Source organism: Planococcus citri, chromosome 3, assembly GCF_950023065.1.
Source record: "Planococcus citri chromosome 3, ihPlaCitr1.1, whole genome shotgun sequence".
Lineage (NCBI taxonomy): Eukaryota > Metazoa > Arthropoda > Insecta > Hemiptera > Pseudococcidae > Planococcus > Planococcus citri.
In genome coordinates, this window is record NC_088679.1 from 14,075,655 (window position 1) to 14,097,015 (window position 21,361).

The window sequence follows — 21,361 nt, forward strand, 5'->3', positions numbered from 1 at the left end:
TTTTTTTTTTAGAATCTGGACTGGTAATGATGAAAAATACATTTCATCAACGTAATTCTAACGTGAATTCAGCCAAAAATACGTCCGTCGAGTTATTAATTAATACAAGTACCTACTTACGTTGTATACTAACAAGCCAAACAATTATTCCGGTAATTCCCGCGACCTTGTATAAATTATTATAAAATCTCGACTGGAGATGATTATCTTCTCACATACAAACGCCAAATCTATTTCAAGTCTCGCTATTGTTTCAATTCGTATTTATTTTCATCGACTAAGTAATATAGGTTTTAGAAAAAATTATGATTCATTCGTCGAGTCTTGATTTCACTTTCGATCAGCATCGATATTATATTATCAAGAAGGACATTAAGTTTTTAAATCTGGCTACTAAAGAAGTGTTTCCTAAATAATGCAGTTCGCATATTCAATGCCAACCTTTGTCGTACGTGTGTATTGACGTAGTAGTAGTAGGTAACGAGAGAAGAATTAAAACAGGTTGATACGTTGTCGAAAAAAAACGCGTTAATACGTCGGACAATTAAAAATTCGCAGGTAGAGAAGCTGGGAGACTGTACGAGGATTAAGTATACATTCCAACTGGCCCGCAAGTTTTCTATGATTTACTCATTCGTCGCGAAAATGTTGTTTTGGAAACACATGCTCGTTCTTGTGTATGCCTGTGCACTGCTGTGTAGATTATAGTTGCAAACTTGAAAAACCAGTATTACATAAAATTTTTTGTAAAACATTGCCGCTTATTAATGAGCTATCGAATGTGTGAATTTAGTCGTTATATTCAACGATTACATAGTTGACGATGAACACGACCGAATCGCGAACGTGAAGCCTTCTTTTTTTTTTAGTATTTTAAATCGAAATGAAATTTATAATTTTATTGTGTCTTGTGTCGTGTGCCAGCGCTAATCATCGAGTTAAACGTATCGTAGGCGGTGAAAAGGCCGCTATACCGCAAGCTTTGAATTTAGAAGATGTCAATCTACCCGACGATTCGGAATCCGATGGACCTTCTTTGATCGACGAAACCGAATCTACCAATTTTTCAGCCGATGGATTAGATTACGTGGTGGTTGTGAATGAAGAATTCAGAAAATCCAAAGTTACCGGAGTTAAAGAACGCAATGGGCAGGTTTCATTCAGAGGTATTAGGTATGCCGAACCTCCTGTTAAAAGGGGTAGATTTGCGGTAAGTTTTGACACCTTGGAGGGTGTATTTTTTTTTTTTTTTTTTTGAAAAGGGTTGTGTAATTATTTATTTTGTGAATTATTTCAGAGACCTGTGTTGAAATATATGAATGGCGAAATTGACGCTACGAAGTACGGTAGTCCTTGTTTACAAAGACAATATTCGAGCACTGTTGGGGATGAAGATTGTCTGTTCTTGAATGTTTATACGCCTAGTGTAAGTGGTCTATTCTTGGAACCCCTAATAGTGTTCTTGGATCGAGAACAATGGAGTAATTAAGCTGTTGTGATGCGTTTTCCAGGTTAAAGCTACTGGTTTACCTGTGTTCTTCTGGATACACGGAGGAGGGTTTAAATCTGGATCTGGCAATCAATACGCAGCTGCGGCTTTGGTGGCCAAAAATGTGATCGTTGTTACCATTAATTATAGGTTGGGGACGTTGGGTAAGTTGAAATTCATCTCTGATGTACGATTAAGGTACCACAGCTCGTTAGTTTACTTCGTAGTTATTTTATTCAAAAAAAAAAATCTGCTACAGATTCTAAAAATTATAAGTTTTTGCTCGTTTTTCAATTTTTATTTATGCCAAATTTTCTACGAAAAATGACTTAATTTTAATTCTCATCAGACAGGTATTTGTTGACGTTGTCTGCATAATGCAAATTATTCAGCAATTTTGGGCGTTGCTCTGTTCAACAAAAAAAAAATTGATTGAATAGTTTCTTACGTGCATAGAATTTATTTTTCAGTTGATAAGCATTTCACATTTCATTTTTATTATTATGCAATGTAACAGTGTGATAGTTTGGTGGGGTGAAGATGGATTATAGATATAGGTACGAATGATGCTGACGCTTGTTTTATTTCTGGCGAGAATTTCATTAGCAATTGAAATTCTACGTAAAAGATGAGCATACTAGTTCACCTTGATAATTTTGTTGATAAAATAAAACGCTAATATAGTGATGATAAATCATATCAGGCATACAAATAGGCATTCTTCGTTGCATTATTTTCAATATTTTAATAAATTTATTTTGTTTTTAATTTTAGCAAAATATTATTTTTATGAGTAACCCATATCTATTTACGTTTTTTTTCCTTCTAGGTTTCTTAGGCACCAATGATCAAGTAATATCCGGTAATTCTGGCTTGTTTGATATCAGAGCCGGATTCGAATGGACCAAAAGATATATTAAATATTTCGGCGGAGATCCGAAAAAAATATTCCCTGCTGGACAAGGAAGTGGTGCCAGTGTTGCTACTTTGTTTGCTCAATCTAGTTTCACTTCAGGTAAATTCGTCTCAATTATTGCAAATGTGCCACATACCTGTCTGATTTCTAATTGATTCATTTTTTAATTTTAATTTTATTGTTCACGATTAGATGGCGTCAAAGGTGTCATAGCCATGAGCGGTTCTGGGCTTTCTTCAAGCGCTGTCAATTATTCGCCTAATAATACCTTTGAATCTGTAGCGACTATGTCTCAATGTTCTGAGTACCAAGATTCGTTGAAAGTTGTCAGATGTTTACAAGATCTCGATGTTAATGCTATCTTGGAAACTGACAGCACGATTCAGGTAATATTAAACACTCCACCAAAAATTTCCGAAAAGTCTGGTTTTCTCGACAAAAAATGCGAAAAATATTTTTTTCTCAGTAATTTTCGAAGCGTTATGTTTTTGCCAAAATTGTAAAAATTTTGTTTTATGACGAAAATTATCGTCTTTTACAGCAAAATTATTAATACAAGAGTCTCAAGTCTCACTTCTCCACTTATCATCCAAAAGTCTCACTTTTTCGACAAAAATCTGGCAAAAAAATTTTTTCTTGTCAATAGTTCTCAAAAATTCCTAGTTTTTTCCAGAATAATAAATTACAAGTCTTACTTTTTGACAAAAATTTTCACTTTTGTAAAAATTGACAAAAGTTTTTCGTTTTTTTTTTGTTGCAAAAATTTTCACGTTTTTCCTAAAATTGTTCAAAAGTCTCGTTTATTTTCCAAAAATTCTCAAAAATTTCGCTTTTTCGACAAAAACTGGAAAAAACCAGAATTTTTTCCAAAAATTGTCCAACAGTCATGCTTTTTGCTGAAATTGTCGTATTATTGCGTTTCACCAAAAATTAATAAAAATGCTAGTTTTACTAAAATTTACAAAAAATCTCGTTTTTTAACAACATTGCTAAAAAATTGTCACTTTTCTTTCAAAAAATTCCAAAGAGTCTCACATTTTGCTAAAAATTTCATAAAAGTCTACCTATTTTATCAAAACGTTGCAAATAAACTTCAAATTGAAAACCAAAACATTTCTTGTAATGTTCTGTTTTTTTTAAATGTTTTTTCCTACATTAAAATGTTTTGCTCACGTTTTATCACTTTTTCGGTTACTTTTGTTTTTAAAAATTTTGATTACTAAAGTTCCTTTTTTTTTTTGTTGAAAAAATCTAATGCAAACTCCTGGATTTTGAACATTTGAACTATTTTGATCATTTCTCAAGCCTCCAGCAAATTTTTAAATGCTGAAATTTCAACAAAATTTTGCCCTAGGAAGTTGCCAAGTTTTTTATGGCACTTCATGAAAATCTACAGTTTTTAAAATACCACTGTTGGCTCCAGAACAGCTTGAAACTATCTCCAGTCGACTCAGCGTGTTAAAAATTGGGGTATTTCAATTTCAACTTAGCAACTTTTTCCTTTGGTGGATTTTTTCGAAAATTTAAACATTTAAAAATCTTGCTGTAGGCTCCAGAAATGCCCTAAACGGCTGAAACTGTTTCTGATTGATTTGATATTTGGGCTCTGCCTTATCTAACTATAGAATAGTTCGAATAAAGTAGGCAGGTAATTAATTTTGTAACGTTGATTTGCAGCAAAATTCCCTCAATGAAGGAGGCTTCGTTAGCGCTTTGACTGATTTACTTGGAAGTGGTCCAGTCATCGAAGGAAAGAACGACGATCGATTTTTATCATTTTTCTTGAATGATAATCCTTTAAATGCTTTACAAGCTAAACAGTATCCTAATGTGCCTTTACTCATAGGAACCACGAAACAGGAAACTGGAAAATTGATCTCAGGTAGCATCGTATAGCTGATTATGGTTCAGTCATCAGTGTATTATTTTTATTATTTTTTTTGATGGTTTATTTCGTCATGTTTCAGGACCCTTCTATGATGAGGTTATTAATAAAGCTAACGATCCTAATTTCTTGAAGAAATCATTACCTCAAGCTTTATTGAACAATAATAAAGGTGCCGATCATATTATTTTTTCAACAGTATCATTTTGAAGAAAAAATAAATCAACGTACACGTGTTCTTTTTTATTTTTAGGATTGTTCACAAATGGAAGTGTGAATGAGTTATTGAAGAATTTATTCGAAAATGGCGATTACTTGAACCTTATTTCGTCGACGGTCGTGAACGTTGCAAATATCTTTATAAAAGTTATCGAAGTACGAATTTAATTTACCTACCTACATATTTGTAATTCGTACGATGCTTTTATCCGTAAGCTTATTCTAGTAATTTGTTTTTAATTTCTAGGAAACCACCGACGCCTTGTTCAATTTACCAGCAGCTACCACATCGTTATTATGGAATAAAGTCGGAGGACCTGTGTATTTCTACAGTTTCGAACACGCTGCCTCGCTCAAAACTCCTATTACCTTTTTAGATAATCCATTATACGCACAGCCTGCCGGAGGAAAAGAAAAAGGTACCTACCTACCTACATCGTGTTGCTCGAATCAATTTGATGAAATTTCCTCTGATTTAGTTGCCAGCCACGGAGACGATCTCATATTCTTATTCGAACTACAATCTCTGGAAGGCCAACCGATCGCTGGATCCGAACTAACAGATCCGAAAGATAAAAAAGTCAAAGAAATTTTCGTGAATTTAATCGCCGAGTTTCTTCTGAAAGGGTATGAAATAACTAATCTACCTATTATACGTATTTTTTGGCACGTATTTTTACACGAAGCATCATTTTTATGAACTTCTCAGAAAACCCAAAATAACCGAACTGAAAACAGACTGGCCTCAATTCGCCAACGAGAACAGCTACGTCATCATATCACCTCAGCCTCAAATAAGTAAAAGATTCCGTTACTGCGAGCTCGCCTTATGGGGAGGTTTCGTCGACAGATTCCAAGACCCTACTTGTAAATTCCCCGGAATCGATAACATCTTGAAATCGATCCCGAATCTGAACGATTTACTGAAAAACAACCTGTTAGCCGATCAGAATTTGAATCTGGCTAATATTCAAAACGCTTTGAAATCCGTCGTCACTACACCACCTCTTTTAGGCGGTAATAACGGTGGTCTTCTAGGAGGCCCTAAACCAGGAGGTGGTGGAGGTCTCCTTGGAGGTGGCTCGAAACAAGGCGGTGGAGGGCTTCTAGGAGGAGGCTCGAAACCATTAGTGCATTTGAGAGTTTCAGCATTAGTAAATGGATAAAATGTGATAGATTTTCATCGTAAACGATGTACATATGTTATAAGAAAAGACAAGTTTTTTCCATTTTTTTTAACGATCATTTTTCTCTTCGACATGATGATTTTGTATTATTTCAGCATTCATTACCAATAAATCGAGATTTTAATTATTTTATCGATTGATTTTTGATTCAGCGAACGTTATCTTATCTGTCTTCGATCGCTGCAGATAATCGACTATACTCAAGTGAAGAAGAATCTTGATCTTGATTCAGTTTCATTTTTAGATCGGTGATCAGCTCGAATGTTCCATGTTCGTTTCGAATTGATGAGCATTTTATTAAGTCACCAAAATGGAGCATTTTCGAATTCTTTGTATTTCATTCTTTTTCGTTTGCTTAGTATCGGGTGAAAAGTATGAAAATGCGTTTAATTTGAGTGAAATTGATACGATCGTAAGTATAGAGTAAAGTAATATCTACTAATGAGTTATCTTCCTTAAATTCCTTCTCAGCTGAGGTTGGTAAGTGCCTCAAAATTGCAATCACATCGTCATCGTCCAGTGCATCTGTCTCAGAGGGAATAGTAGCGTTGTCGAATATCCGGATACTCGGAAATTCGGATTTCTTCAAAATCATCATCCGGATATCCGGATGCATCCGGATTGTCGTTATCATTCCGAGTTTTCTCTTACGAATATTACGAATGAAGTGATAAGCGATTTTTAAATTTTGAAAAAATTCATTCTGTGGATTTTTCACAACCTTATCTTTTGTATTTGGCATATCCGAGTGCAATCCGGGTATCCGGATACACTTTGGATCCGGATTAATAATTCGTTTATACTTTATATCCGGATGCATCCGAATATTCGACATCGCTAGGGAATAGCCTATTCTAGCCATGAAGACAGTTTGCATGAAGGATTGAAGGAATTTATTTTGAAAGGATCATCACTTCATCAGAGAGAGAGGCAGAGGATGCTGACAGTCAGCGATCCTATCAGACAAATTCATCACTCGTTCTGCCATCGATGTATTCCCACAAGGCTCTACGTTTCGCCAAAAACCACGTGCAAATATTCCGCAGTATTGATTATTTTTTCAATGGCGGCGTCTGGCACAAGATTAGAAAGTGGTAGTGGAAGAGCAAAGCGTGTGTAAGTTTAAATGATGACCTCGTGTCGATGAAAATTACACATTCGACGTTCAACTAAGCGAGCTGAGATTAATTAGTGCTGTCAGAAAGTTCACCGTAGCTATGAATGTTCGAGAGAGATTCGTGTCTTATTAACCCAATGCTTGTGACATCAGCGGCACGCAAGGCTTTCTCGATTACATACAAGAATATTTATCCATTTAAGGTAAGTTATCTTCAAATTATTACGTTCTATACTTGGCACGATTCAGTTTTTCGTATTCGTATTTTTTCGATGTTTACTACTGCAGAACTCTGTACTAAAAATAAATCATAGATGGTCGAACTTAGCTGCGATTTTTGTTAACGAAATTCGCTTGTTTTGATTACACTACACTTCGAAGTTGTATTTTTTTTTCAACGTTTTGCTAATTGTATGTTTAATTGGTTCGTGATTTGGTCAGGTTGTTCGTGTAAATTGTGCCAATTTCACTGTGAGAAATTTTGCCAAAATGACCGATGTCGATAAAAAAGAAGATTTGAAGAAACGATTGACTCCGTTGCAGTATCACGTTACGCAAGAAAAAGGAACAGAAAGGTGGGTATTTTGTGTGAATTTCACTCCTAATCTTTACTCTGATTCACTTTGAATAGAATACTCGAGTGTAACAATCAAATGTTTTGTGTAAATTTCACTCCTCCTCTGTACTCTAATTTTATTCGAACAGAATACTTGAATGTAACAACGTAGTTATTGTATAGTTCTGTAATGATAGATTAATTTGCTTGTCTTATCTCAATCTTCTCCCATTTGCATTGATTGAACATTGGTGCTTCGTGCAAAATTTTGAAGTAATTTATGCTCTATTTAGAGATGATTTTTCATTCTTGTTTGTTCAATCGTAGTCTTTATAACTTTTTTTTATTAATTTATTATTTTATGATGGAAGTATGATTCGAGGCAAAATGATAAATTCACTCATGTCAGTTCTACTCCTGAATGTACAGTGATTACCTTTTTGCCTTGTTCAGAATTTCTCTCGAAATTCGATTTCATCGTATTTAATTGTTCTCTGAACACGTTTATCTTTGAGATTTCTGTAAAAATTGAGAATAATTAACTCAATATTTCAAGTCAGTTCTGCTACTGATATTTTTTTGACGATAATTTTGTTCTGATTATTGAAATACTTTTTTAAATCGTTTAATTTGCAATCAATTGTCTGTATTATTTAATCACTGTGAAAAATTTTGCCAAAATGACTGATGTCGTTAAAAAAGAAGAATTGAAGAAACGATTGACTCCGTTGCAGTATGAAGTTACGCAGGAAAAAGGAACCGAAAAGTGGGTATTTTGTGTAAATTTCAGTCCTCGGCTCTTCTCCTTACTGTAATGTAATATTTGATGAAAATACTCGAATGTAACAATGTAGCTAAATTTGCTAACGATAGATTAAATTTTTGTATCTTATCTCGGTCGTTTCCCATTTGCATTGATTGAACATAAATATTTTAGTGCTTCGTGCAAAATTCTGAAATATGCTTTATTATGAGATATTTTTCATTCTTGTTTGTTCAATATTGTAGTACATATTTCAACTTTTTTTTATTAATTTATTATTTTACGATGGAAGTATGATTCGAGGCAAAAATGATGAATTCATTTATGTCAGTTCTGCTACTGAATGTATTTTGACGATAGTTACATATCTGATTACTTTGCCTTGGTCAGAATTTCCATCGAAATTCAATAATTACATTCGATTTTATCGTATTATTATTCTTCTCTGAACACGTTTACCTTCGAGAATTCATTCTGTAAAAATTAAAATGATGAACTCATTTCAAGTCAGTTCTGCTACTGATATTTTTTTGACGACAATTTTGTTCTGATTATTGAAATACTTCTTTTAATGATTAATTTGCAACTAACTGTCTGTGTTTTAATTTTTAGTGATGATATTATTAATGTCAGTTCTGCTACTGATTGTTCTTTGACGAAAATTTCATTCTGATCGTCAAATTATTCTTAATTTTTAACCAGTTTATCGATTATAATTTTCAAGTTCGCTTTAATGATGATATAATTAATGTCAGTTCTGCTACTGATTGTTTTTTGACGAAAATTTCATTCTGATTTTCTAATCATCTTCAATTTTCTAATAATTTTACTGATAATTTGAAGTTTTCTTCGGTGATGATATAATTTTTGTCAGTTCTGCTACTGATTGTTCTTTGACGAAAATTTTACGCTGATTTTTGAAGATTACTCTCAATTTTTCGAATAATTTTATCAATTTGATTTTTTTTTGTTCGGTGATGATATAATTTATGTCAGTTCTGCTACTGATTGTTCTTTGACGAAAATTTCACTCTGATCGTCAAATTATTCTCAATTTTTAACCAGTTTATCGACGATAATTTTCAAGTTCACTTTAATGATGATATAATTTATGTCAGTTCTGCTACTGATTGTTTTGTGACGACAGTTTCATTCTGATTTACAAAGATTATTTTCAATTTTTTTTACCAATAATTTGACATTTTCTTCTTCGGTGATGATAATTTATGTCAGTTCTGCTACTGATTGTTTTGTGACGAAAATTTCATTCTGATCTTCTCATCATTTTTAATTTTCTAATAATTTGAAGTTTTCTTCGATGATGATATAATTTATGTCAGTTCTGCTACTGATTGTTTTTTGACGACAATTTTATTCTGAGCATCGAATTAATTTTCTAGTTTTCAGTAACTTGACAATTTTTAAACTTCTCTTCAGTGATGATATAATTTATGTCAGTTCTGCTACTGATAGTTCTTTGACGAAAATTTCATTCTGATTTTCAAACGTTGTAAATTTTGTGATCATTTTAGTAATAATTTGAAGCTTCCTTCGATGATATAATTTATGTCAGTTCTGCTACTGATTATTTTTGACGAAAATTCTATTCTGATCCTGGAATTATGTTTCATCATTTTTTAATTATTTTTTTTATTTTCCTGCAGTGATGATAAATTATAAAGTCAGTTCTGCTACTGATTGGTTTTGATGTAAATAATTGCCTGATTGATTGTCCATTGGTTTTATCAAGTTGAATTATCTAATTATTATAATTTTTTAATTCGTTGTTGATATTTTGAACGTTTACAGAATGTTTTATTGTAACAATTTTATGTTCTGATTCTGAATTTACTCGATGATACTCGAATTTAATTTTAATTAATTATTCTTGTTAATTTACTCTAATATTTTTATTCTTTATTTATTTTTTTCGTTGAATTTCCACTGAATAGAAAAATGATGAACTTGTATTTAGTCAGTTCTGCTACTGAATTGATTTGACGATGAATTAATCACTGATTTTGTTACGTAAATGATATTATTTTTGTGTTCTATCAATTGTGAATTTTGTACTGGCTGTATTGAATCGAAATGTTGGTTAGTTTAAGTATTGAGAGGCTTCCTTTACCCTTGAGACATTCTCAAAGCGTGTAAATTGAGCCGAAAGCTTGAACCCTTTACATAATTGAAATTATTTCGTCATTTTTATCTCTAATCTCGTGTTATTAACACTAAGAAGCACTTAAGGTACACGTTTCATACATTTATGGTGAAAAAAAAAACCATAAAGCCACCTTGACTTTTTATATAAATTGTAAAATGCTGTCTGACAACGATGGCTCATTTACCGATATCCATTGAGGACAACTTGACTCTAGATTCGTCTCAATATCACCTTCTCGTTCGCATCGATGAGTTTGAAAAAATATCTATTCGTAGTACCTAATTCGTTCATGGTCAACTTGATTCGATTATTTACGTTTGTTTTATAAACATCTACGACTGTATAGGAACATAATAATACTACATATGTATAATTCAATCAACACCGTTCAAACTGCACCTCATGTACCTATACTCGTGTATTACAATTAGCTAATCAGCTTGGCATATTTCCTGTTTGCTATTAATTTGCTATGTTTTATATTTCAGACCGTACAGCGGAAAATACTTGAAAACTTCCGATAAAGGTGTTTACAGCTGCGTGGTTTGCAATTTGCCATTATTTTCATCGGATACGAAATACGATTCGAGTTGCGGCTGGCCTGCTTTTAACGAAGTACTCGATCAAGGCAAAATTAAACTCACCAAAGATACTAGTCACGGTACGAATTATTCAATTTTCATTTCTTTTTTAGGCCTGTGTTCTTTTGTACTATAAAATATCTACGCATGTACTTACTTACTACCCCCGTTTTACTTACTCTTCGTATTCCTATACTGTAATGATCCTTGCGTGTAACTTGTTCGGTTTCTTGATTGAAAAGCGGTGAATGGCATTGGCTTGTGATGATTTTAAACGTCGAATTTTACGCATCCTACCTTTACCTAGCGTTCGAGTAACTGATTTTTATTTTAACGCCTTTATATGTATCAATTATCCGCTGCCTGGAGCCATCTCATGTAAAGATGTTCGTATGCCTGTGTATGTTTAGTACGTTACGCTTTGTACCTTTAACGCTATCGTCGTCGATAGAAATTCACGATAAGATGCTGTAATTACGCGCTGCACTTGTACATATTATTTTATCTCGTCATCTACATTGTTCTTCGTTTGGCATAACTAGTAGATTTACAAGCGTCGATATGGTTCTTTTGTACGGTTCAACTTTAATTATTACGAGTAGAGTGTGGTTTGAAGAACGAATTACGGATCGCTGTTGGCTTAGTTTGGGAAAATTTTCCATTGTAGCTTTTATGTAGGCAAAGGAGAAGATAGATCAGTACTCGTGGCTATTTTTTTTGAAATCGTTTTTGTCACGTTTTTGAAATTTAATCTGAATGAAGAACTTGTTTATTGAATATGATGATATTTTACGATTCAGGGAAAATGTATTGCCCCCTCCCCCTCCCTTACAAACAATTAAAAATCAGGATTTCCTATATTTTGAAATATTTTGTTTTCTAGTTGACTTTTTTAAAATCAAAAACTAGAAATTGTTTGAAATTGACCGTTGAAAAGGATATGGGAGGTAGGATGTGTGATCTTTAATTCCTGCAATTTGTAAAAAATTCCCCAATTTAAGAATATTGGTTCATTTTTAATTTGTAAATTGAGTAATGAATAAAGTACTTCGATCGTATTTGAAGATTGAAGTGAAGCTTTTGAAAAAAAATCTCGTCTAGAAATAATTGACTGCCAGTAGCCCTCCAGTCTTCCCCCCTCTCTTTTATCTAGTGGCACCGTGTCGTGAGTAATTATAACGAATTTTTTGACTGGAAAATTGTAGTAAATGTTTCAAAGTGTGGAAAAACTTGAAAATTTGCACAATTCAAGAATTTTTTATTCATAAATTAAAAGGAAAGCTCTGATTTGCGGCATAAAAGGCTTGGAATAATCTATGGAAAAGCGTTTAAATGCTCCCAAATTTTTCAGACATTTTTAGAATGTCGCAGAATTTTTGTTGAAGTTGAAAAAAAATTAAAGAAGCAGCAAAAAATGATTAATAAGGTACTGATTTTTCAAATATTGAGACATTTCGAATTCCTCCCCCGATCTCCCAACTCACTGTTGGTCCCAAATGTCTCCCTGTTATCTCCAGAATAATTCATTTTTCAATTTTTTTAGTTGAAAAAATTGTCGAATCAGGTGAATTTTTGACGTTTTGAAAAATTTTAGTATGTGTGAATGAATCTCCTCGAATCGGGCTCGTGAAGTCTAAATAATTATTCTTCGAGACTTAGGAGTTGTAGGTTCGTTTTTCGATGGAGTTTTTGGGTTTTGGGACGAAGAACTTTGTGCGATGCCAGAATATTAAAAAATTGCTGAAATACTGAATTTTAAAATTTTCAACACGTTGAATCCTCCTCCTTTCACAAGAGCAAACCACTCGAAGGGTCTATACCTCCAATTCAAACAGAATTTAGAAGTGTATGAAAATCAATTATCAAAAATTTTTGAATTTCTTTAGACGACGTAGAAATTGACTTTGGCTGCAAAAAAAAAATGAATTCTACGAGTATATTTATCATTAGGGCGATTTTTAAGCAGGCTCCACGAGTACCTACTTTCTTTTAAAAATCAACGTATTCATGAGGAAAAATTTCGAAGGATCAATGATGTTCTGTTCGCAGAGGAATGTTGGAAACGTCACGACTTGATGGCTTAGCGATTGGGAGGCCTCTACAATGGCTCTAAACGATGAAATTGGAGTTGAGAGGGGTGGGATTGTCGATGTCAGTTCCACCAGAACAGATTTTCATAAATTACTTTGAATGAACAAGAAATCGTAATTTTTGAATTATCAAAAATTCGTCACAAAAATCGAAAAATCAATTGTTTTAGTTTTTTTAATCAGAAAAAAAATTCTTGAAATGAAAAAAAGTTAGCAATTGAGATTGATTAATTAATTATTATAATTTCCAAAATAAAATCCATTCTGACTTCTTGTCTTTGGTTCTAGCTCCAGGAACACCAGGCATGAGCTCCTTGATTTGGTGACGAAATGAACTGATATTTTTTATTATTTTTGTGAAGGTAGTTGATAGTTGAACGATTTGGAAAACTGGAAAAATAGGTCAGGAAAATCAGTAAAATTCAGAGAATATAATTTTTTTCCATTTGAAAACGTGAATTGAGATAAGAATTTTCATTTTAAAAATATTGAAACCTCATTAATGGTAGTTTGAAGCTTCCCGGATGTGTGTATTATTTGTTTTTGAGTATTACGTACACAGTAGATTTGATATTTGTAGTATTGATGAATTGCATAATTGAAATACGTAGACAGATCGAGATGGGTCGTAAGAAAAGTCGAAGGATTTTGACCAAATTCAATAAAAACCTTTATTTTGATGCAAAAGTCACTTAGGAATTTTTTCAGCTGTGCAGGTGTTCCTAGATGAGAGATAAGAGTTCTCAAAGAGAGGATATTTTCGAAATTTTTTTTTTTTTTTTTGCTTTAGTTCCTACCTAACCTGTTTTGGCAACAAAGGAACAGCTCAGTTTCAAAACTTGACTTTTGACCCAATGCCATTTGAGAATTCTACTGAGCATAATTATCTTTTCTGAAACTGGAGAAATATTTTGAAATGCAGTGGTGCCAATTTTTATATCATTTTTGCCAACTTCAAAATATCGAGAAAAACATCCGAAAACTTGCTAAATTTTTTTAATTTTTTTTTAAATTTGCAATAATGACCACAAAATTTGCACCACTGAGTACCAAAATATTTCCCAGTTTCAAAAAGTATAACTTTCCATTAGGCATAATTCATGCGAAATGTTTGAGAAGGAACAATAATAATTTTCAAAACACGAATTCACCCAAAAATAAAATATGATTTGTAAATTTTCAACTGCTCAGTATAACACTAAAAGTGGTCTGAATTTTGATGGCAATGGACTAAATCGACGCAGAATCTCAAATACTACGTTTTAGAATTGGACCATTTTTACTGAAACAGGTAAAAATCATGATTTTTTGAAAATTCTTCCTCTTTGAATACCCATATTTCGTCTTCAGGGACACTTTTTGAGCTTGAAATTTTTTTGAGTGACTTTAAACTAGATAAATGTTTTTGACCAAAATCTCCCAACATTTTTTTTTGCGATCCACTCCATGCTGATGTAGATCATTTACTTACTGGTTTTATCGTTGTTTTTGCTTTCGATTTTAGTTACTTCGTTAGTTTGAAATTCGCCACTCATTCGCTTCAAATTAATACCAGAACTTGAACTAACCTTATAACTACGTATTTTTGTAGACGTTATTATACGTTATTTTAACATATTATACCTACAAATGCGGCGTCTTGAAAACAATTAATACTATCCATTATGGATAAAAAAAAACAAAAAAAGTTGTCTTGGCTTTTGCATTACGCACCCATCATTCATATTTATTTATTCATTCATTCATTCATTCATTCATTCATTCATTCATTCTAGAACAGCAAAATCGTAGTCTTGAGTAATATTTTGGCGAATATGCTATTCTATGTACATTGTACGTAAAGTACGTATCAAGCTGAGCTTATTCTGGTGCTGGTGTTTCAATTCATGCTCTCCATAAACGAAGAGTTTTCGAACAGCGTTATAGTCCGGCATATGACAATAGGAGTAATTGCACCCCCCCGCCGATCCTCCGGGACAACTTTTTCCTTAAAAGGAACATCCTAAGGAACATTTTAAAGCAAACTTGCCAAAAAAAAAAGTTGGCCCTACTTACAAAATGGCGGCCACTTGGATTGACACGTCAGCCGAAATCGCAGATTTTGCGTTTCAACATAAGACTTGCACGACATTTTTCAAACTTTACAAAGGTAGATCGAAAGATCCTGCAAAAATTGATCACCTGTTAAAATTTCAAGTGCTAAAGTGCGTTTTTCGATTTTTGGTGAATTTTTGAAAATCGAATTTAGGCCAAAAATGAGGGAAAAAATCAAAATTTTACCAAATTAACCAAGAAAGCTGAAATTTGGGATATACCCTATTTTCGACATGCCAAATCGATTGGAAACGGTTTCAACCCGTTTTGAGCAGTTCTGGAGCCTCCAGCAGGTTTTTGAAACTCGAAATTCCCACAAAATTCCATCAAATTGGAGTTGTAAAGCTAAAATTTATTCTAAAAACTAATTTCAATACGCTACGAAGTACTGCAGGTGAATTTCAAGTCGTTTTGGATCCTCCAGCGACTTTTTGAAAATTACTGGAGCCTCCAGCAGATTTTTGAAACTTGAAATTTCCCCAACATTAATTTATCAAATAGAGTTGGCAAGCTGAAATTTACTTCGCAGACTAGATGGTGGTTTCGAATGGTTTTGAAGCTTCCAGCTACTTTTAGGAAATTTCAATTTTACAAAAAAAACGTCATACAACCTTTCAAAAAGTTGCTGGAGGCTCCAAAACGACTTGAAATTTACCAGCAGTCAACTTCGTAGCGCATTGAAATTAGTTTGCAGAATGAATTTCGACTCTCCATCTTAGTTTGATGAAATTTTGGGGAAATTTCAAGTTTCAAAAATCTACTGGAGGCTCCAGTAATTTTCAAAAAAGTCGCTGGAGGCCCTAAAATTACTTGAACCCACCTGAAGTCGTCTTCAGAGGGTGTTAAAATTGGAGTGTAGAGTAAATTTCAGCTTTCCATCTCCATATGATGAAATTTTGTGAAAATTTAAAGTTTCAAAAATCTGCTGGAGGCTTCAGGAATTTTCAAAAAGTCGCTGGAGGATCCAAAACGACTTGAAATTCACCTGCAGTACTTCGTAGCGTATTGAAATTAGTTTTTAGAATAAATTTTAGCTTTACAACTCCAATTTGATGGAATTTTGTGGGAATTTCGAGTTTCGAAAATCTGCTGGAGGCTTCAGTACTGCTCAATGCGGATTGAAACCGTTTCCAATCGATTTGGCATGTCGAAAATAGGGTACATGGTCAATTTGGTAAAATTTTGCTTTTTTCCCTCATTTTTGGCCTAAATTCGATTTTCAAAAATTCACCAAAAATCGAAAAACGTACTTCAGCTCTTGAAATTTTGACAGGTGATAAATTTCAGCATGATCTTTCGATCTACCTTTGTAAAGTTTGAAAAATGTCGTGCAAGTCTTATGTTGAAACGCAAAATCTGCGATTTAGGCTGACCTGTCAATCCAAATGGCCGCCATTTTGTAAGTAAGGCCAACTTTTTTTTTGGCAAGTTTGCTTTAAAATGTTCCTTAGGATGTCCCCTTAAAGAAAAAAGTTGTCCCGGAGGATCGGCGGGGGGGAGTGTGCAATTACTCCTATTGTCATATGCCGGACTATTAGGTACCTACCTACTTGTAACTAGTAAAAAATTAAAATCGTTGCTAGGCGATTGATTTTTTTGGTCCAGTGAGCGAAAATTGGGAGGAAGGAAGTAATTGTTTTCAAGACGGCGAAATAAATACCAAGTATTTATAATATTTAGGTATACCTAAATAATAATTTGTACAGGTGTTTTGGGTATGCTAATCGGGAATGTTTTTTTTTTCTTTTTATGGCTCTGTCTGTTTCTCTGTGATCTTTGGTACCGTACTCGTTTTATACATATTCCGCCATTCTCCTGTACAATTTCCAATACGCCTATCTCGTGATGTGCTCGCTCGCTATCTATCCGAATATCATTATACGTGTACAAAAAAAAATATTATACCTATACATGCCTATATATTTTCTACACTCACACACACGCACGATATCTCTATAAATACATACTCTCTATCCTTGCGACGTCTGTCGTCTATCTGCTGCATGTCTGCGGATCATACCATACCATACGCTACGTACCTACGTAAAATTGTGAAGTTGGCGCAAATCTATTGTTATTGATCAAAAATCCAGGTATGATTCGAACCGAAGTGACCTGCTCTAATTGCGATGCTCATCTGGGCCACGTTTTCAACGACGGACCGGCACCAACGCGTAAACGTTTCTGTATAAATAGCGCCTCTTTGGAGTTCCATCCGGCGACCGGAGCTGCTCCCGAAACTTCGTAGCTTTAATCGTTGAATTTTTTTCTAGTCTGATGGATGAATAAAATTACACCGAGTGTAGGCTCTATCTCGACTCTCGACTCTCGACTGTCGAGTTTGATTATTATTATGATGATCGGACACGAACACTTGTTCTAGTTGAGATGAGAGAAGAGATAGAGAAGCGAAAACCGTGTAATTGAGATGTTCTTCTGGTTCGGTGTTAAGATCAAAATGTTAATAAACTTGTTTAACTTCGTGTACTATTTCGAAAGATTTATTATTTATTCTATTTGTAATTAATTTACGTTTTATTTCATGTTTTCGAAACGGATAAGTACGTTTTTTTTTTCGTATTTTTGATTTTCAATATTTTTAAAATTTTTTATTATTATTATTTTTCTTTTCAAATTTACTATTTTTTGTCTCAGTGAGCGATTTTTTTCTGCATCTTGCATTTTTTCCTCGTAATATTACCATTTTTTTTGCGATAGCTGGGCTTTTACGAGTATATAATTTTTAATCTGGTCATTTTGTGCAATTTTTTTCGTTGTTTTGAATTTTTTTCTATTTTTTTCTTCCATATTCGTGTACTTAACCTACGTAAAAGCAAATTTAATCATTTTGTACTTATCGATATTGTAATTTTCCGCCCTATATTTTTCTCCATTCTTGGTCAATTTTTTTTAAAGCCATAATATTCGTAATTTTTGCTGACTTTTATTTTGTATTTTTTTGTCTGTTTTAAATTACTGCGTGTAGTTTTTGGCTTCATTTTTTAAAAACGTCTTATACCTCGGTATCATGTGTGATATTAGATGAGAAAATGAGCACTGGTAGTATTTTCTTACGTTGATTTTACTTCGAAAGCTCGCCAAAGTTTTGAAATTTGTTTTTTTTTTTTTTTTTTTTTTTTAATTTGTCTTGTCTATTAAAATGATATTGATTAACATTATCTAACTTTTACGTCGTGGTTATATACTCGTCTGTTTACTTCTTTTAAAATGTATTATTTTACGTTTATTTATTATCGAACTGATTGTTACTTGTGTTTTTGTTGTTGATATTAAAATGTGATTTTTTTGCTGATCGAGTGTTTAATTTGAATCGGACGTGAGAAAAGAAGAGAGTTCAAGTTGGTGTTGGGATGAAATGAAATATTATTTGTAGAATTAAGTTGAATTAATTTCGCAAGATCAAACAAATCAAATGAACCTAAAACTTTATTTTAAAAATTAAATAAATCAGCAGTAAAAATTTAATTATTTAAATGTCAAATTTACTTTTTTTTTACATTTTTTTATACTTACTGGTTAATTGACTTGAAAATGGAATTAAGTAGATTAAAAAAACTGAATTATTATTTTTTTGAAAAAAAAAAAAAAAAATGGAAATGATATCAGTTTGAAAAAGAAAAATCAAGTTACATTAAATCAAATGCAGTTACATAATAATAAATTTAAAAAATCAAATCAATTTAGAAACTCTACGTTATAATCATTATTGCCAATTTCAAAAAATCCAAACAATTTCATAAGTTTTTAGGCATATTTTTTTTTTTTTTTTTTTTGATTTACTGAAGTTAGTAAAAATTATTAAAAAATTGGCACTACACGTTTCAAAATATTTCCTCAGTTTTAGGTTTCAGGAATGATATCTTTCAATATTTTGACATGGTTAATGCAAAATTTTTGGCAAGAAATGAATTAAAATTATTAATAGATTAAAAAATTGAATTAGAAATGAATGATTAAAAATTGAATTGAAATTATGAATAAAAATTACATTAATTGAAAAAATGAAAATCCCAATTTGAGAATTGAAATGGATGATTAGAAAGTTAAAATTGAAAGTTCAAAAGTAAATTTCCAACTATCTTCGAAATATAAACATCTGAATTTTAAAACTTATGTACGTAAGGTACGTAAGTTGAACAATTAAATTCATGAATGTATGTAAATTCAAGTTGATAAATGTGATTTTGATTTTATGTAATCAGAATAAATGAAAATTGAATGAAACGTGTGGAGCCCGGAAATTTAATTGAACCTGGAAGTTCAATTGATTTTAAAAAATGAGTACTTATTAATTAAAAAAAAAAAAAAAAAAGAAACTAAGAAGCTAAGGCGAGTTTAGCTACAAGAGTGTGCGTCTGTGCGTAGCCTCTAGCCTCTAAGCATAAAGTTTAAAGATTTGCTGTTTCTCACAACCAAATTAAAAAATTGGGATGCATTTTGTTAAAATTCTCAAAAAAATTCCATTTTGGATGATTTTGTCTAAAATTTGAAAGAACTGATAATTAATACCAAAAAACCAATTCAATGTTGGGGAATTAAACAAAAAAATCTCAAATTAATAAGCATAAATTTCCGGACCCTCTACCTAGCCCTGAAAAGTTGAATTTTCAGAAATATGAGCAATAAAAACTTGAAATCATTCTACAATATTTTTCCAAATTGAAAAAAAATCGAAAAATTCATTCTATGGATTTTGAAAAAAAGGTTTTGGGTCATTCCATGTCAACTCAACCAACGTTTTTGGGTCATGTCCTTCGATTTTGCTCAAATTTTTTTACAATATCTACCCACCCAGTAAGTAAGAAAGACGCAATCAGTTTGGTCCCAGCCCCCTCAGGGGGCGGCTGGGGGGCTTCCATTATTTTCACATTGTCTCGAGGTACTCAACTTCAGCAGCCCATCCTTCAAAACTATGATACTTTGTTCAAAACTGATTTCACAGTTCGAAAGGGCATTGAATTTTGAACTTTTTAAGTATTTTGAAATTTTCAAAAGTTGAAAGTTGAACCTTCAATTTGAAACTTCAAATTTCAAAATGGCACTGTAAGTGAGAGCTACCATTTAAAATTTTGAAAAAATTTCCATAGTTGTACATTTTGATACTTTTTCGAAATATTTAGGTTTCGATATGGGACTCTTTGACGGAGAAGGAGCACCCCCACCCCCAATTTTGGGCGAAAATTTCGAAAGAAAATTTGGGGCATGTGATATATCGAATTGTATGTTTTTGGTGACGCTGATCATGAATATGACGTCAGATTTTTGTTTTGACCCCATCTACGGCCCCCGGCACCACCCCAAAGGTGGTAAAGGTTCAAAAACGTGTTTTGTTCGTGTGACACATGGAATAGTATGTTTTTGGTGACGCTGAACACGAATATGACGTCATATTTTTAATTGGGCCCGCCCACGGCCTCCAGCACCTCCCCAAAGGGGGTGACCCCCCCAAAAAAATGATTACATTTGTGTGACACATGAAGTAATATGTTTTCGATATCGCTGAACACGAATATTGCCTTAGTTAGTTTTTCGAATCGACTTCACCATGACCCCCAGAACCTTCCCCAATAGGTAAAAATACAAAAAAATTGTTGGGGGCCGTGGATGGGGTCCAATCAAAAATCTGATGTCATATTCGTGTTCAGCGTCACCAAAAACATACTATTCCATGTGTCACACGAACAAAACACTTTTTTGAACGCTTACCCCCTTTGGGAAGGTTCTGGGGGCCGTGGATAGGGCCCTATCAAAAATCTGACGTCATATTCGTGTTCAGCGTCACCAAAAACATGCAATTCGATATATCACATGCCCCAGATTTTCTTTCGAAATTTTCGCCCAAAATTGGGGGTGGGGTGCTCCCCCTCCGTCAAAGAGTCCCATCTCGAAACTTAAATATTTCGAAAAAGTATCAAAATGTACATCTATGGAAATTTTTTCAAAATTTTAAATGGTAGCTCCCACTTACACCATTTTGAAATTTGAACTTTCAATTTGAAAGTTCAATTATTTTCAATTTTTGAAAATTTCAAAATGCTTAAAAAGTTCTAAATGCAACGCCCTTTCGAACTGTGAAATCAGTTTTGATCAAAGTATCATAGTTTTGGAGGAATGGGCTGCTGAAGTTGAGTACCTCGAGACAATGTGAAAATAATGGAAGCCCCCCAGCCGCCTCCTGAGGGGGCTGGGACCAAACTGATTGCGGCTTTCTTACTTACTGGGTGGGCATATATTGTAAAAAAAATTAGAGCGAAATCGAAAGACATGTCTTTCAAGATC

General features: G+C 33.1%; 2 protein-coding genes and 6 non-coding genes across 13 annotated transcripts; all 8 read left to right on the forward strand.

The window, feature by feature from the left end:
* Positions 1-447: 447 nt before the first annotated feature.
* Positions 448-5,825, forward strand: LOC135840214 (carboxylesterase 5A). 2 transcript variants are annotated; one of them, XM_065356621.1, is made up of 11 exons: positions 462-1,210; positions 1,298-1,426; positions 1,512-1,653; positions 2,319-2,504; positions 2,598-2,791; positions 4,083-4,287; positions 4,373-4,462; positions 4,544-4,665; positions 4,757-4,928; positions 4,989-5,136; positions 5,219-5,825. In XM_065356621.1, the coding sequence occupies exons 1-11, from the start codon at positions 884-886 to the stop codon at positions 5,673-5,675; spliced, it is 2,172 nt and encodes a 723-aa protein (XP_065212693.1). In that variant the 5' UTR covers positions 462-883; the 3' UTR covers positions 5,676-5,825. The 2 variants fall into 2 exon arrangements, with proteins under 2 accessions (XP_065212692.1, XP_065212693.1); XM_065356620.1 differs by having other exon boundaries at positions 448-1,210; positions 4,757-5,136.
* Positions 5,826-5,936: 111 nt separating this feature from the next.
* Positions 5,937-18,374, forward strand: SelR (methionine sulfoxide reductase SelR). Of its 5 annotated transcripts, none has more exons than XM_065356629.1 (4): positions 5,937-6,108; positions 7,255-7,388; positions 10,785-10,957; positions 17,119-18,374. In XM_065356629.1, exons 1-4 carry the CDS (start codon positions 6,007-6,009, stop codon positions 17,307-17,309), a joined length of 600 nt encoding a protein of 199 aa, XP_065212701.1. In that variant the 5' UTR covers positions 5,937-6,006; the 3' UTR covers positions 17,310-18,374. The 5 variants fall into 5 exon arrangements, with proteins under 5 accessions (XP_065212701.1, XP_065212703.1, XP_065212702.1 ...); XM_065356631.1 differs by having other exon boundaries at positions 5,940-6,108; positions 17,155-18,374; XM_065356630.1 differs by lacking the exon at positions 5,937-6,108 and adding an exon at positions 6,149-7,016.
* Positions 8,437-8,507, forward strand: LOC135842182 (small nucleolar RNA snR61/Z1/Z11). The gene has a single exon (XR_010558085.1). It is a non-coding gene; the product is annotated as a small nucleolar RNA snR61/Z1/Z11 (small nucleolar RNA).
* Positions 8,861-8,930, forward strand: LOC135842178 (small nucleolar RNA snR61/Z1/Z11). The gene has a single exon (XR_010558081.1). It is a non-coding gene; the product is annotated as a small nucleolar RNA snR61/Z1/Z11 (small nucleolar RNA).
* LOC135842183 (small nucleolar RNA snR61/Z1/Z11) lies at positions 8,980-9,049 on the forward strand. The gene has a single exon (XR_010558086.1). It is a non-coding gene; the product is annotated as a small nucleolar RNA snR61/Z1/Z11 (small nucleolar RNA).
* LOC135842181 (small nucleolar RNA snR61/Z1/Z11) lies at positions 9,224-9,293 on the forward strand. The gene has a single exon (XR_010558084.1). It is a non-coding gene; the product is annotated as a small nucleolar RNA snR61/Z1/Z11 (small nucleolar RNA).
* Positions 9,446-9,515, forward strand: LOC135842180 (small nucleolar RNA snR61/Z1/Z11). Its single transcript, XR_010558083.1, has one exon. It is a non-coding gene; the product is annotated as a small nucleolar RNA snR61/Z1/Z11 (small nucleolar RNA).
* On the forward strand, positions 9,564-9,633 carry LOC135842179 (small nucleolar RNA snR61/Z1/Z11). Its single transcript, XR_010558082.1, has one exon. It is a non-coding gene; the product is annotated as a small nucleolar RNA snR61/Z1/Z11 (small nucleolar RNA).
* Positions 18,375-21,361: the final 2,987 nt, after the last annotated feature.